The 17,144-nt window shown below is 39.6% G+C and overlaps 1 protein-coding gene across 1 annotated transcript in view; it reads right to left on the reverse strand.

The window, feature by feature from the left end:
• LRRC1 (leucine rich repeat containing 1) overlaps positions 1-17,144 on the reverse strand; it is a gene marked incomplete at its 5' end in the record, with an annotated part of 70,023 nt that overhangs the window by 26,983 nt on the left and 25,896 nt on the right. The window contains 2 exons of the mRNA XM_082300276.1: positions 10,310-10,399; positions 13,588-13,666. Coding sequence (XP_082156402.1) covers positions 10,310-10,399; positions 13,588-13,666 — 169 coding nt within the window. The remainder of the gene's footprint in view (positions 1-10,309; positions 10,400-13,587; positions 13,667-17,144) is intronic.

Raw genomic sequence — 17,144 nt, forward strand, 5'->3', positions numbered from 1 at the left:
CCGCTAAAACCAGAAACAAAGCCTGTTGTTCTTTTTCTTCCAAAGCAAGCCAGTTTGGATTGATTACAACGAGATTATCAGCACCACCATGTTCTACAAAAGAACCTTTTCACATACAGATGACTCTCTAAACAACAGAGATTCATTGCAATAGGTAAAACAACATCACTGAAGTTCAAAAACAAAAAAAAAAACAAAAAAAAAAAAAACACCAAAAAACAAACAAACAAACAAACAAACAAAAAAACACAAAAAACCCCAAAACAAAACCAAAGCCAAAAAAGAGACATTCCATAGTTACTCTGGATGAAGCTACATTTTCAGTGTACAGCATACGTTAAATGTAGTATCTTTTGTAAAGTTATAAAATACAGAAGTGCTATGAGTTTATCCTAGCACTTTAACCTTGGGGAACAGTTGCAGCATATTCCTCTATCCATGAGGACAGAAAGTCAGCCTTAAGAGCAACACCCTACACCCCATTTCTATCCCAGTCCCTGCAAAAAGACTAGGAGGATCCAAGCCCTTGGCAGAGACTAGCAAAGGTTTCTGAGAGAAGCACTGGGAAGCATGATAAGACATACACTATTTCCTTGTGGGAAAAAGGAAAAAGTTAAAATTACAAAAGTGGAAAGAGAAATGTGGGAAATGCTAGGAGAAAATGAAGATAGATGACAAAAGGATCCGACATAAAAGCTAAAGATGCTCTGTCAATAAAAACTGAACAACGCCCTTTTCTTGAGTAATAAAAACTACACTTTTGGACCTTATGTTAAAAGTGGCACACAGCTGAGCCAGCAAGACAAGAATACAGGCTTTGGGAAATAAGGAAGCAAAGCTGGAAGAGATGAAGATCTAAAGCACCTGCAGAAATCCATGGCCTGACCTGCACCCTTTCCAGCAAGTTTCAAGCTGGTTAGGGGAATAAAAAAATCCCAAATGTAATTTTTCCTTACATTTGTAAAATTGCAAAATGAAACGCAGGACAATGGGAACAGTCCCCAAATTTATACAGAACAAGAGAAAGTCCTGCACAATAAGGATACGCAAGGTGAGAAGACAGTATAGATTCCGACTATGGTCTGGTATTACACTTTTTATGCAGCAGCAGCAATGACTTCAAAACACAGCTCAAGGATGCAGCATACGGAAATCAGAGATTAAGTCCACATTTTGGCCAGTGCACCAGTTCCAAAGGACTCCATTGAGCCAGCATCTGAAGATTACTGGTACTTAGACACCCTGCCTGGATATACAGCACATACACCTTAAAACATTTGTCATGACTCTAAACTGGGAAGGAAAGAAGTCTAAACTAGGCAATTTAATGTCTTTTTTTTGTGCAGAAAAGGAACATGGGTTTTCTGTCCCTTCAAGGGTCTTCCAAGAGATAAGGTAACTGTAGTACTCTGACAATGGCAGAACAATGCATGAAATTAGCCTTATTTAAACATATTACAGCCCATCCCCACAGCCAAATAAAACTACCAGTAACACGTATGACCCCACCCCAGGACACACCAGTCAGATGACAAGTCACTCATCTGACAGGATCCTAGTAAGCTACTCCCATCCCACAAGGCTTCTTGCTGCAGATCAACAATGCACTGAGAACCCGATGCTTAGCAGCTTTTATTCCCCAAGAAAATGACAGGGTTAATCAATAACTAGCCAGCTCTCAAAATACCACTTACTCAGACTATAAGTATTTGAAGGTGCAGCATATACCTTTGGACTTGGAACAGGGTAGGCTCCTGTTCCAAGTCACACCCAAAAGAAGCCTCTTTCTCTTCTTTCTTGACTGTTTCCTCAACTGCACACAGACCCTGTAAAGACCAAATCTCCAAACTCCCAAGCCTACATCAACCATATCATCCTGGTCTGCATAAAAAAAGTGTGGCCAGCAGGTCGAGGGAAGTGACTCTACTCCGCACTGGTGAGACCCCACCTGGAGCACTGCATCCAGCTCCAAGGGCCCCTGCACTGGAAAGACACAGTCCTGCTGGAGCAGGTCCTGAGGAGGGCACAAAAATGGCGAGAGGACTGAAGCACCTCTCCTGTGAGGACAGACTCAGAGAGTTGGCATTGTTCAGTCTGGAGAAGAGTTTTTTTACAATGAGGGCAGTGAGACACTAACAGGACACCCAGACAAGTTGCAGATGCCTCCTCCCTAGAAACCAAGGTCAGATAGTACAGGGCTTTGAGCAACCAGATCTAATGCAAGATGTTTCTGCCCACAAAAGAAGGGTTGGATTACATGATTTCTCAAGGTCCCATCCAACCAATCCAACCCATTCTATCAAATTAGATGCCTGAAGTTGGATTGTTTCAAGAGCTCCTGTAGCATGTACCCCTTTCCAGAGTTAACTACCACTTCAGCTCTTCCCTGAGTCTGCCTTATTTCACCCACAGTTACTATACCTGCCAGCAATGCATCTTCCCCGTGTCTGAACAACCAGCAACCAGCTCCATGTGGATTTTTGGTGTAATTTAAAGCAGTATTTGCCATATAGGGAAGGATTATGCTTCCAGAAATTACTAAGGGTCTCTTGACACATAACCATGTAGTTTGTGGTCTATATGCTCCAGGCATGCATTTTTCTCACCTTCTTAAAAGGTTCAACACTACATGCTTATTTTGCTTCTGACTACTGCATAATGCTGGCAAATAATTAGACAAAGTTACCATGGAAGAACCTTGGAATTCATATCCATTATATGGTAACCTACAAATAGTACAACAGTCCTGCCTTTGTTACCCTTTGCTCATAGAAACTTGTTTTACATTGTGAATGACAAAAAAGACCACTGATGAACTTTTGCAAAACTAATCTGACAGAATTGAAAAAGAGACCTTCTGCCCACACCATACAACAGGGAAGAGTGATTTATGCAGATTCTTAGGTACTGAATGCCAGAAATTCTTACATGAGCTGGAAATTACAGGAAGTATTAATTTCCTAATTGAGGGCACTTCCTTATTTCAAAACAAACCGATCTTCACACACATGAAGTCCTGCGGTTCTACCTTGGAATATAAGGGAAGCTGGAAAAGCAACTAGAAAGCAAAGTAACTAGATTTGGTTTTGATGAAACTGTTACTATGTCTCGCCAGTACTGTTAAAGACCATCCAGAAATATCTTTGAAAGCTTTCCTCCTCCTCCTTCTCCTTCTCTTTGGAAGCAAAGTAACTTCATGTAACTTGTATCTAAATTAAACATTATTCTTTCCTCTCAAATTTAAGTGTATAACATTCAGGGGAAAGGCATGAGGCTTTCCTTAGCAGTCTACTTCTAGAGCTTGATAAGCAGAACAGCATTCTAGTAATAATTCTTGTAACAAAATCTGAAATTAAGGATTACGTTCTTAACACTTGTCATTTTCTACAGAGCTGGGAGAACTGGACACAAAATAGGGTGGGGAAATACTCCTTCTGAAGACTGATTTTAAATAGGGACCAAAAAAGTAAAGTTGATAATTTTGTCCTCCTAGACTTAGCACAGACACAGAGTCAGAGAAGAGTACATTTGCATAGTGAGTTACTTGGATTGAATTGTCAATACCGTTAATTGGCTCATAAAAAGCTACATGTCTTCCAAAAATGAAAACAGGATAAAAAAGTATAAATATCTTACCAGCCACTAACTGAGGGAAAGCCTCAATACATGGCCAGTAGTACAAGTCACATTCAAATTTTAAAAATAAAATTCTACAGTTTATGGCCAAGGAAGTCCCTAAATATGTTACAAAGATAGTCTAAGTTGCTAATTAAGATTAGTTTTCTACTTAAGCTTGGCTTTCAAGTTGCTGAGATCAGTTTTACTCAGTCCCTCATGCATGGCAACAAGACCAAAAAATGGACAGGAACACTGAACTTCCTATGAATTTCAAAGGCATCATTAAGAAGAAAAGAGAGATTTGTAATTACAGCTCATCCTGTTCACTTTTGAATGTTTGAACCAAACACCCTCTTATTTGCTTATCAAGATTATTGAAATGGATTGGGAAAGCTAAACCAATTCACTATTACCACAAAATTTCATTTTTAAAATATCTTCCACTCATGCAACATCAATCTTCAACAACTTCAATAAAAATGGAATTATTTCACTTTTAAAAAATATTGCTAAATATATATTAAATATTTTTTCTTGTGTAACATACAGGATGCAACATCTCTTATTTAAAGGCCAGCTGGCACTGCATTCACTACAACATTGCTAGTGTTCCTGAAATAAACTTCCGCGTTCTTAACATTCAGTTTTGTCATTTACCAACCAGCTGTGATTAACACTGAATTCTCTACCTACTCAAACTCTGCAAATATTTCTTGCCATGCTAAATTCAGTTAAGCCACAGTAGGAGTTTTTAATACTATTTATATCAGCCTAGCCAGACCACCTACACATAGTCCTCCTTCTACGTATTTGTGAGATAAGCCTCCCCATCACTTCTGTTGTATCATGTTAAGACTATGTTAATCAGACATTATTATGCTAAACCTGAAAAGACAATTACATTGTCTTGTTCCACACAATTTTAAGAACATTTTCCATTCTGTGTGATGCTCCCAGATGCATAATCTACACTTGAGACATCCAGGCATACACTAAGAAAAACCCAGTCACGGACTGGCCCAGGAATCCACTCTAAGGATTGCCACTCTGATCAGCTTCTGGACCATCTGTATTAAGCAGGTCACCCTTGCCTTTGAAGATTCACCCTTGCCTTTTATTCTCCAGCTACTTCTTCTATGATCAATATTAGAAATTCTGGTTCAGAAACTGCTGAAAACTTCAAAACCTCTAGAATTGAACATATATATGTAAAACCACCAACCTCAGTGACTAACACGAAATCTCTGGGTATTTGTGGTTCCACGACTGTTGAAAAGCATGCCTGTAACAAATCCTTCTGCAAAACAATGCTCCTAATCGCAGCAACATTTGTTCTATTCTTTTCATTATGTTCACTTTCATAATGAAATGCCTATTTCAGCATTCTACCTGCTAGCTGCAAATGTTAAGAGGAAAATATCTCTGCTTACCTGGTAATTCCCTTTCAGTAGTAAGGGTCCACAGATCCATTCAGCCTGCTTGCAGCTTGGGGGTAAACCAGACTCATCAGTCAGCAGCATCAGAATATCCTTCACATCTAAAGAAATTCACCCCTCCCCACATCAGAAGTTTCTGAAGCTAAAATAAAGCTATCCTACTTTCTTGCATCACAGACTGTGCAGCTGTCTTAAAAAAAAATGGAAGGGTGGGGAGAGGGAAACTGTGAATGAAGGGGATACTACAAATCATTACATTTCTGTGATCTTTTGTTGAATCTTCAGGATTTTGAGATCATGTCCAAGTAGGAGAACATCTGTACATTTTTAGGGGAATAATAAAGATTGCGTATGGTGGAGGAAATCCTTTTTCATCTGCCATGTAGGGAACTTTCAAAATACCCTACCTGCCAGTCATGAATAATCTCTTACTTTAAAGCTTAATATAAAAAAAAAAAAAAAAGTAATCTGGCAATCTTTATCTTTCCCAGGCACAGACAAGACTGCTAAAAAATGGTGAAAGCTAAAAACTGGGTAGGAGTTAGATGTCTGGTGTGCCAGTGGGCAGCAGGTCTTAAATCATCATTTAAAGAACACTAGTAAAGCTCTGCCCATTGCTTCAGCCATTGAAGAAATTAGGTGATTTTGCTACCCCTACAGAATGCGACAGATAACTGTCTTTTTCAAGTATGTATTTCATGCTGACAGGACTGTTTTTCCAGCTAAGGCCAATTTCTCATGATGCACTGTTCTGAGAGTCCAACGCTAGATTAAACATTAGAGATACATAAAAAGCTTTCCAGAGAAGGTACCTGGATCTCATTCAAGCCTAAGAACCACAAATAAATCATAAACATACAAAGCTGACACAATCTCTCTTCTCTTTCCAGACATTACGCTGTAAGAGCACTACGCAGATCTCTAAAATCATCAATCTTTACTGGTAAAAAAGCCAGTTATTACAGTGGGCTGAAGCCAGCACTACAGAATGAACACATATGGATAACAAAGGTGCTGGGCATCAGAATATTCATGCTATTACTATAAGACATGCCCTAGGAAGCCTCACATCCCAGTTTTTTCAAATCCCCTTATGTACAAATACTCTGATTTTTCAATTTCAGGAAAAAGTCATCCCCTGTGTTTTGAGTGCTACATGAATAGGGAAGTATTGAAGAAAAATAAACCTAGAATCAAGGGCAAATTCCTAAATGTTACCCATGCTGGGAGGAACAGGTTATGCCTGCTTGTTGGGCAGCTCTAGACACAGACGGCCCTGCAGAATAGGCAAGGAAATTAGACCTGCTCTCATTAAGATGGAGAAAGGCTGCAAAAGACACTCCTACTCACAGCTTAAATGGTGTAACTTGTTTCTCCAAATGGTTCAACTAGCCAACAGGACAAGTCCTCCTCCAAGCTGCACCCACCTAATTATTAGGTTAAATATCTCCCATGCATTGCCATTCACTGTTTTACTCCAGATAGCAACCAAACCACGAGTTAAGAGAACACAATCACAGAAAAACACAAAAAGCAGCACTGATAATATCAGGATATCTAGTCTGTTATCCAGTCCTAAGGCAGTCTGTCACAAATCTTTCTAGAAAGCCCTGAAACAACACATGAGCTTAAAAGAAGTAGGTTTAATCCAGCAAGAAAAAAACAGTGCATGTAACAGTGCCAGAAAAGCAGACTGAAGTGGTCACACAGAGTAAGAAAAGTTTATATACTCGGAGCATGGCTATTCACAAGCAAGAAGACAAAAGGTTCAAGGAAGGCCTTGCCTATGTTCTTCAAACATCCAGTTGTGACCCTTAAAAATACTCCTTTTGGTAATACAAAGGAAAATAAAAATATAGAAGGTCTGCACAGAAGAATTCTTAACAGTACAGTAAAAGTACTGACAGAACTCTACGTATGAGTAGTTTGAGCAAGTTCAAACACTGGCCTGGGACAGTGAAGCTGAACACTGGCACTCATACATCAGACCATGGGAAAAACAGACTGGATACCTGAATTCACAAGGAAGACACACTTCCACTAAGGGTTCACCGCAAGGCAATTCAAGTCTATTACCTGCCATTAGTAAGAACTTTCTTACTAACATTATTAAAGTACTGCTGTTTGTAAAAGATTTGCCATTGCTTTTGCTGCTTTCCCCATTTAAGACAATGAGGCAAATTTGCATTGCAACAAGATTGTAAGTAGGTCGCTAAAAAAAAAAAAAGGACACTAAGTATATTCTGATCACTGTACTACATGAAGATGAGTTAGAGATTTCACTGGCTGTACTAGGCAGTTTCCTAGACAGCACTATAAGACCGTAAGAAAGCACTTCCCCAAGGTTCCACATACTCTGGTGGTCAGAAGACCTGCAGCAAGTACAGGGACTTCAAATTTTTCCCCAAACAAGCCTAACCATAGTAGAATAAAACACTAGTATATATATATTTGTTTGCTCACTATTTGATAGATCTCATATAGAGCACATAGGTCCAGCCTATTCAATCAAATAACAACATGCATTATTACCCAAAGCAGACTGAAGCTCCAATAAGGCATTTGCAAACATATCCAAACACCTTTTGGGGTCCCAGCAGACGAAAAAGAACAAAGGAGGGAACAACGAGTACCAGTTTGTGGTTTTTACCTTTGGAGAAGCCACAGAGCATTTTACTACTTTTACCAAATACAAGGTGACTGGCAGCACCATCAAATTCACTTGCAATAAATGATGAAAATTTTGCCAACTAAAACAGGAAAGTTGCATTTGTTGGTAGCCAGACTGAAAAAAAAAAAAATCTCTTACTTATAGATCTAATGCTAAAAAATCAGTAAAAGTCACTCTCAGAAGTGATCTGTAAGGACTTCAGGTTGCAGCTCCAGTTCACTACAAATAAGACCTCTCAATAACTTCCAGTTGGAATCAGACAGAATCTCTCTGTTGGACATTCCTCAACAGACTTCAGGAACAGTTACATTTTGAGTGGACACCCCGTGAGTTTCCCTCTTGCAACATTATCATTTTTCTTAGCTGGAAACTACACGTTCAGTCCAAGCTTCCTGTTGACTTCCCAACATATTCCCACCTATTTTGAATACCTGATGATGCAAAAACAACAGCCCCACATATTTGTCTCTGCTTCTTTAAATATAAACCTGGTAATAAAAATTTCTACTACTGAGATTAAAGTGTTTTTGTAAAAATACAATATTCACATTCCAAACAACTAACGTGGGAACACTTCCCAGATCAAAGCAGGCCTGTCAGACTTGAATAAAAGTATGTCTCTCCAGGAGAATTCACCAAGACAAGCTTGTGGCTCTTCCCAACACAAGGGAGGACCCCAGATTTTTGGCTTCAATATTGAGGATCAGATCCTGACTTTGAGGAAGGAAGGGTTGCATTGCTCTGTTCTGCAAGAGCTCACACTGAAATAGTATCACAACACTTCCATGAACTGCTTAGGATCAGTATGAGGCAAATTTTTACTTTTCTTTCTTGCACAGCTCCACACATGATCTCTATAAATATCTCTACAAATTCTGGTATCCCCATTTTAACCATACTTGTTTCCAGTCATCTGCTCCAAAACAGAGGCTATCACCACTCACACTACCAAATGAGAGGCAGGACAAGCAATATGCCAGAGCCACCACAGCCAGTGAGCTCTCAAGGAAGCCAACAATCTTCCTGTAGCTACTGTCTGCAGAGCAGCAGTCCACACCATGCTTTTGGGAATCATGCTTGTCATGTTTCTTGTATTTATTTTCAGAATCAGGCAGGATCCCAAATTTTTGGCCTTGATTTTCAGTAAATGCAAAGCCTGAACAGGCCTTTTCTTAGCTGCCACTGCTGAAAAAGCTGCACAAAAAGTTTTGTGAACTTTTATAGTGAAGGAAGAATGTCACAGAAGTCCTGGCCCATGCAATTTTTAGGTAAGACTCTGCCCTAGTCACTGGGCATACATTATCTGTACCAGTTAGTGCTTGTGGGAAGTTTCAAAAGACATTTTCCACTTCTGTTGCAGCTGGCATGGTGCCAGCTGACAGCTTTCATATCCATGGGAAGTGGCTAAAGTAACGCCAGTCTGAACTTGACTACATCGCAGGAGCTCATATTATTAAGATACCTCTGTTTAGAAACATCTGGATTTTACTGAACTAACAACAAACCAGTGCAATGGGTAATAGATACGTGCAGCTATCTGCCAGGGGAGGATACTAAAGATGTCTACACATGCCCAAGGAGAAACTGGACAAGTACATGAAAGAGATTCATTATGGTCTATCAGTTTGACACACCAAAATCCAAAGCTCAGGAAATCCTATGAACCAGAAACAGGGGATGGAAAGAAGAGTCATCAAACACACACTTTTCTTCTGAATCCTCACTAGGCATCTACTTACTGCAACTGCAGAAGGAAGGTGGGCTAGATGAGCCTTTAAGCTGAGTCAGCACAGTCATTCTCATATATTTAAGTGAGGAGACATGGAATTACTACTTCTCCTTCAAATTGGAAGGGAGACCCTTCTCTCAACTAAGGGGAAAGAGATTTCCCTTCTGCAAGTGTGGATGTTTATTTCAGTCAAAAGGAGACAAATAAACATTGTTCACTTCACTTTCCATGTGTTCCCACTTTGAAAGTCTGTCCTTTCAACACTACTCTACTTTCCAGAGTGAACAAACATCTTAAAAGCTTATAAAATTTCATCTTAAGAGCTGTTCTATGAGTTCTCATTTCCACAGCTCCCACTGGAGTTTTTTTCAAAACCAGACTGCTCCCATAGCTAGTTAGGAACCTTCTAATTTCCATCCTGATCACAGCCAGCTTTTACTCATCTGTTCCTGTGCCAGCAATTGCCTGGTTTTGAGCTAAGCTGCAAGCCATCTGACATGTTCACAATAATGGATCAATGGTCTACTTAGAAAAGCAAAAGGTCAGGTCGGCATGACAAAACACCAAATTAATTTTGCACCTAAAATTACAAGTTATTTTAAATCCTAGAGAACAGAGTTGAACCATACACATACACACTTTAGGTTCTGCATTAGCCTGAGAATGCCAAGTGAAAATGCCATGTTTTAAGGTTTTTTTAAACAGATCCCTCCAACTTGAAAGAATGGAAAAAATAAAGATAGACCTGTAAATAATTTTATAGGTGTATTAAATACAATTATGCAAGTCATTTATACAATAAATGCAATAATAAAGAAAAAATAAATTTAAAATAATAAAGTGTAAAGGACTTACTTCCCAATGTTTTCAGGTAGTGCTTGCAGAGAGATGTCATTTACTGAAAGACACGTTAGATTCTGCAATTCAGGAAAGCTTTCAGGCAACCTATGGAGATATTAATTCAAATCAAGGACTTCCAGAAGTATTCACATTCATGTGAATAACACTTTATTTATCAAGTACACACAGAGGGAGGAATACCCAGATTCCAGAATGAGTCTCAGAAAATTCTAAGGATCATAAAAAAATCCCCATGGTTTAGAGACGTTAAAATTTATTCTGTGTCAAAGAACAGGTGATACACCACTCTCTGCCCTGCACCCAATTTGCAACTTCAAAAAGCTATATGGCTTGAGAACATTTTCAGCATTTTTACAACACTGAAAAATAAAATCAAACACATTAAAAAAAAAGGCAGCCAAATTTTTTTTACTGTTATTTTTCTGTATAATCAAATGGTAAAATGATTAAATTTTATTTTTATTCAGGCTCCAGTTACATACATGCTTATAGCATGGCCATTTTGTATTAGCTGCTAGGCTGCTCTTCAACTGCTGCTTTTTTGAAGAAACATTCTGTTCATTACGAAGACAATGTTCTGCTGTTACAGCATTTCACATTTACTGGTTCACAACACAACAGCATGTTAATCCCCCCTTCTCACACTATAAAATGCAATCATATGCAAAACACTTCCAAAATTCCCAAAGCCTTTAGGTCCATCACCCAGTTGGTCTTCTGCAAAGTGTGGCTCCCTGTTTCCTCACACTAGGGGGTTCCTGTGCCACTTGCTGCTCACTGTCTCTACCAAGAAGCTCAGTTTGCAGTTGCACAAGAGACAGGATGAGGTAAAGGGGCCAACGAGGTAAAGGAGCAGAAGGCCCTGGCCCAGCCACTCAACTTCTGCTAGACCCCCAGGGCATATAACCAAAGATGAAGCTGTAACATTTGGTTTGGTTCCTGCTCTCCCCATCACCCAGCTCAAGGCACACGGTAAGACCTGCAGGCAACTTGCCAAATGGAGTCACGCCTACAGGCAAATACAACTCTGCAGAGTGGGGATGGGGAGAAGGAAAAAAGCAAATTACAGTGTGGGGCAGGAGGGAATTTTCATGTGACCAATTCTGTACTCCACTGCTTCACATTCTGGACCTTATCAACAGAAGATGCTCATTATCTTCAAAAGGTGAGCTCCACTGGAACCATTCATTACTATTTAGACTCTAATAGGTTTAGGAGTCGAGTTAAATGGTTTGGTTGTCTTTTGCTCACCCCTGATGTTAACAGGTAGTTGGACTCAATGATTATTGTAGGTCCCTTCCAATTAGAACTATTCTATCTATAGCACACAGTGGACTTCCGTATCTATAATAAATCTATATATATATATGTATAAATATCTATAAATAAATACCTATAAATAAATGCATCTGCTTTTTACTGATATAAATAATAAACCTGAAATAATCTGAAAACAACTGGAAAAATGGTCTGCCAGCCACGTTTAATGCTCCAGTTTCATCAGTGATTTGACACTGAGGTAACATACTGTATTAGTGGCAGGACATTGCAAAGATTTCCGACTGGCTTTTAAGCTTAGAGGAAATAAGGACAAGAATCAATGGCTAAAATAAAGCTCCAGAATATTATACAAAAATAACTATTTGACTTTCCCACTTTTTTTTTTTTTTTTTTTTTTGCCTGGGCAAATCAGTGCCAAAACTGACATGCTATTATATAGGTAAAACTGAAATTCTGGATCTCATCACAGAAATACCTGACAACCATATGTAAACAGTTTCTGGAATGTGTGCTTTCTAACTTACTAAACTGCTTGGACTGATGTTTCCCAGGACATGCATACGCTTTGGAGCCACTTTATCAAGAAGTTTTAGAATTCCCTTAAATTGCCAACAAAGAGTTACGAGATCTAATTCAACACCACTGAAAAACTCTTGTGAATTCCACGAAGCTGTAGCTGTGCATTACTATTGTTTAAGGAAACACATTACTCAGGCCTCAGGCCTTACTGAGCACACAGAATGAAGAAAGATAACTAGAACACTACTGCTGACAATTTTGATTTCAATACCACGAGACACAGCTCTGAGCTTTATACACTGCAACTGATGCCTGGAAAAAAGCTGCTCAGTGACCCTCACCACTTGTGTATCTAAACATCAGTTCAGCCCCAGTATGCTTTGCCAGATTTTTGTGGTATTATTATCCTCACTATATAAATAGGCTACAGAGCCACAGGGATTAAGATCACAAGTGTCCCTTTAATGTTCAGCGATGTGACTTTCAGAGAACTTAGGAGGCACTATGGGCAATATTCAAAGCACACTTCTGAAGAATCTGAGCTGCACATGTGGGAGAAGCAGCCTTGCAAAACCACTGGAGAGGCTTAAGCTATTACAGACTCCTGTTTGTTAGCACTGCAGCAGCCCAGCCAGCCAGCTAACCCTGCAAGTATCTGGCCATCTCAGCACAAAGCAAAGCAGGTCACCCACTGCAAGCACTCTGGCTTATGTGACTTGCGCGGCATCACAAAGGAGCTCTGTGGCAATGGCTGGTTCAAGAAATAGTTCTCCCAATAGTATTCAAAGGCTTTAACCAGGAGATCACCTCTTCCTTGCTACCTCCACTCCCACTTTAAGAGAAAAATTCCAAGTTCTTCAGCAAATTGAACAGAGAAATGTAAACAAAACTCCTCTTCCATACTAAAAGTGTGCATAGGCTCCAAACACCAGCTCATCAGAACGAAGGCTGGCAGCAGACAGAGCAGTCACCAACATACACAGTGCATTTCTGCCTCATGTTACTGCATGTCACTGTGTCCCAATTGATGGGAGGGTGATGAAATGCTAGTCCATTCTTTAATCATTAGTAAAAGCCATTATCTGCAACAGCTGATCTAAAGTCTATTCCAAATCATCAGGCACCTGGGTTTGTGCCAATGTATTTGTTCTAACCATTGCTTTATCTTTTCCGAGCCTTAACATGGTTTTCCTATGCATTTAAGGAAAGGAATGAAAATAATTTTATAGACAATCAGATTTACCCAATCAGATTTTTCTGGTTGGCTAACAAATTTCATCCCCTCCCAAGGAAAGATGCACATCACTTTTTTAATCTGAACTTTTGCTGCAGTGCCTGCCAGAGACAAACACTGTTGGCAATATTACACAGAGAGCCTAGGTCACAATTTTTAAGGGCTTATTTAAAATTGTAATTGTTACAGCAAGATTGCAATTCTGGTGTGTCATGTACTAAGAAGAAGGTGAAGTTACCTAGTCAGTGGATTGCCACTGAAATCTGCTACCTGTAGTGCTCTGCAGAATGAGATGCTTTCTGGTATTTCAGGAATATCTGCAGAAGAAAAAAAAAAGGAAAAAATTGTCAGCAACTGTACTGCATCTACACCGAAATTATTGCCTAATGACAGTAAGTAACTTGCTACTGCAAGGAGTTATCTTGGTATCTTTCAAGACATTTCAACATGCAAGACTGCTCCCTGTCCAAGTACAGAACTATAGAAGCAGAGCCATTTTGTGGTTTTTCACATCCCATTTTCCCCTCCTGCTCCATATTCATCTTCCTACTACTCACCTGTCCTTGGACTGATCTTTATCAGACTCTGCCCATCAAAAGAATCAGACAACTGATGTGCTAGGGCTGTCCTAAAGAGCCAATTGTAATCTGAACATCTTGTGATTTGATCAACACATGCCCACATTCTGTAGTGGAAGAAAGTACATGGGAATGGAAAACAATGGAAGGAAGAAGAGAATATGCAAGTCTCTCCACCTGTAACATACACTCACGGAGCAGAAACATCCTCCCTTACAGCATAGCCAAGTAATTTGAAAATATTATTCAAAATGACAGGTTGCAAATAAGTGCTACTACACTATTTCAGATTGACAGGAAGAAAACAGAGGTATTTGTACAGAGAACAGGTGAGGTTTTTTTCAAGGAACTTAAATACAACACGCTTATCTACTCAAGTCAGGTACATCTTAGAAATATAACTGTCTTCTCGCCCTCTTACTGCAAACTGAATCACCACAAATAGGCTGTGAGTCTTCTGGTTAAGTACTTGTTCACTGTCACTGAGATCCAGCAAAAATGAAACAAATACTTTTGGTTTCCTTGAATCTCAAAATGAATCTTTATGATTGATTTTAAAAGTAATTTTTTTTAAAAAGCGAATTTTAAAGTAAAAGTCAGACTTCTGTTTCAAAGTTTACTGCTATTTTCGCTGACCTTAGCAGCCCTGTATGATCTAAATACATTGAAAAAAAAATGTGGGAATTAGTTCTTTTCCTACCCAGCTGAGTAACTTCAGATTTTCTCCCCAAAAGAGGTGTGATAGAGAAAGAAGGGTAGAAAGGAGGAAAGTACTTACTCACTAGGTTCATCCCTTGCCAGGTAATCTCAGCAAAAGCATCTGTTTTGCTCAGAACAAAATCACAGAATGGTTTGAGTTGGAAGGGATCACCTAGTCCCACCCCCCTGCCATGGGCAGGGACACGTTCTACTAGACCAGGTTACTCAAAGCCCCATCCAGCGTGGCCTTGAACACTTCCAGGAATGGGGCGTCCACAGCTTCTCCTGGCAACCTGTTCCAGTGCCTCACCACCCTCACAGTGATTAATTTCTTCCTAAAATCTCATCTAAATCCAGTCAAATAGACACTGCAACTTTTACCTTGCATTACAGCAACAACAAATACTGGCACTGAGCTTGGCTAACCAACAGCAAGTAAAAAACATGTCATCCACTATCTAGTCTTCATGCTGTTCTTCCCTGGAAACTAGCTGGAAACATTCTGAAAGGGACATCTCTATTTCAGAGCTTCTGAGGACTCAAAATTACTTATTTCTTTGCGACCAACCCAGTGTCCACGAATTTTAAAGTGCATTATGTACACACACAACCCTTTCACACAGAGATACAGACTTTCGCATGACTATCATTCTCAGATTAAAAACAAAACAACAAACAAACCACAAAAGTAAAGCTGAAGTAAAAATAACTACCCTGATTTGTTTGGGGAAAAAAAATATACACACAAAAATGCAACATATAGAGCAGAAGATAAATCCTCAATGCAAAAGTTTCTAAATCTAATCATGCTACTGATTTCCTCCACCAAAGTATAGTTTCACTACCATACTACAAATAGTTTCTCTTCTTGAGAATACTTGTGTATTATGTACTACTAAACCCAGAAAATACGCCTTCTCAGCCAAACTATTTTGATAAGCTTTTTCTGTTAAAAAAGTCTTGGATATTATCTGTAAAAGCCAACAAGTATCCAAGCTAAGAAAAAGTTACTCCAGTATAAGATACTTTTTACAATAAGACAGTATAGGCACTGCTTATAGTTTGGATGCATTTGCAAATTACTAAATCTGTTTTAGAAATAAAATTTGCTCTCCCAGAGTATGAAGGCACTACATGAGCAATTACGTTTCTTCAACAGGAAACGTAAACAGACATAGGGAAAACAAGGGAAATTTCATTCTTCTGGGGTTTTTTTGCACATAATCTCTGACCCAGAACACCGGGGTATAGGAATGTTGGAAGAAGACTTTTCCATGGTCAAGAGGGATTGGTGTAGAGAACACCTAGGCAAACTTGACTTCCACAAGTGGATGGGCCCTGTTGGTACACACTCACGAGTGCGGCAGGAGCTGGTGGACACCACAGCCAGGCCACTCATGATCATCTTTGAAAGGTCAGGAGTAGTCAGCATGGATTCACACTTGACCGAATTAATTGCCTTCTATGATGAAACAACTATCTGGATGGATGAGGGGAGAGCAATGGATATCATCTTTAGCCAGGCTTTTGACACTGTCTTCCACAATAACCTCATAGACAAACTCAGGAAGTGAGGACTGAATGAATGGACAGCGAGGTGGACAAAGAACTCGCTGAGCTGTGAGTCCACACCTGGAGAGCTGTGTCCCATTCTGGGCTCCCCAGTACAAGAAATACAGGGAGCTCCTGAAACAGGTCCAACACAGCACAACAAAGATGATTTAGGGATTGGAGCACCTCTCCTACAAGGAAAGGCTGAGAGAGCTAGGCCTGTTTACCTCCAGAAGAGACAACTGAGAGGGGAACTCATCAATGTCTATCAGTATATGAAGAGATGGTGTCAGAGGATGTTTCCAGGCAAGCAGTAGGACAAAAGGCAACAGGCAGAAACTGATGCACAGGAAGTTCCACCTGACCATAAGGAAAAATGTCTTTACTGTGCAGGTGACCAAGCACTGAAACAGATTGCCCAGAGAGGTCGTGGAACATTCTCACAGGAGATATTCAAGAACCAGGTGGACATAATCCTGTGCAATGTGGTCTAGGACAATCCCACTTGAGCAGGGAGGGTGGATCAATGACCCACTGTGATCCTTTCCAATATTACCCACTCTCTGATTCTGTAAAGTGCATTTTCCTCCCCCTTGCTTGATACTTTCACTATTCATTTTTATCCTCTGCCTATCTGGACAAAGGCTGGACAGAAATTCAGCGTAGCCCTCTGAAGTGAGGATCATTATACATTAACTGAATTCAAAAAGGTTGAAATGTAATTCACTTCCATTGCCAGGCATCTTAAAAAGATTTCTCAAGCAAAACCCAAGTTATGAGAAGATATTTTATCACTACGTGTGAAGACTAGTGTAACATTGCATTGAATAAATGAATTCAGAAGAGAAAAGGAGAGGAGCATTTTAGTACATGACAAAAAAATGGAGTGATAATTGTAGCAGAGAAGATAATGGTACATAATAAAAGCATTGATACGATCAACTGGAATGCAGCAGAGGATATTAAA

Source organism: Coloeus monedula (genome assembly GCF_965178545.1).
Source record: "Coloeus monedula genome assembly, chromosome: 2".
Lineage (NCBI taxonomy): Eukaryota > Metazoa > Chordata > Aves > Passeriformes > Corvidae > Coloeus > Coloeus monedula.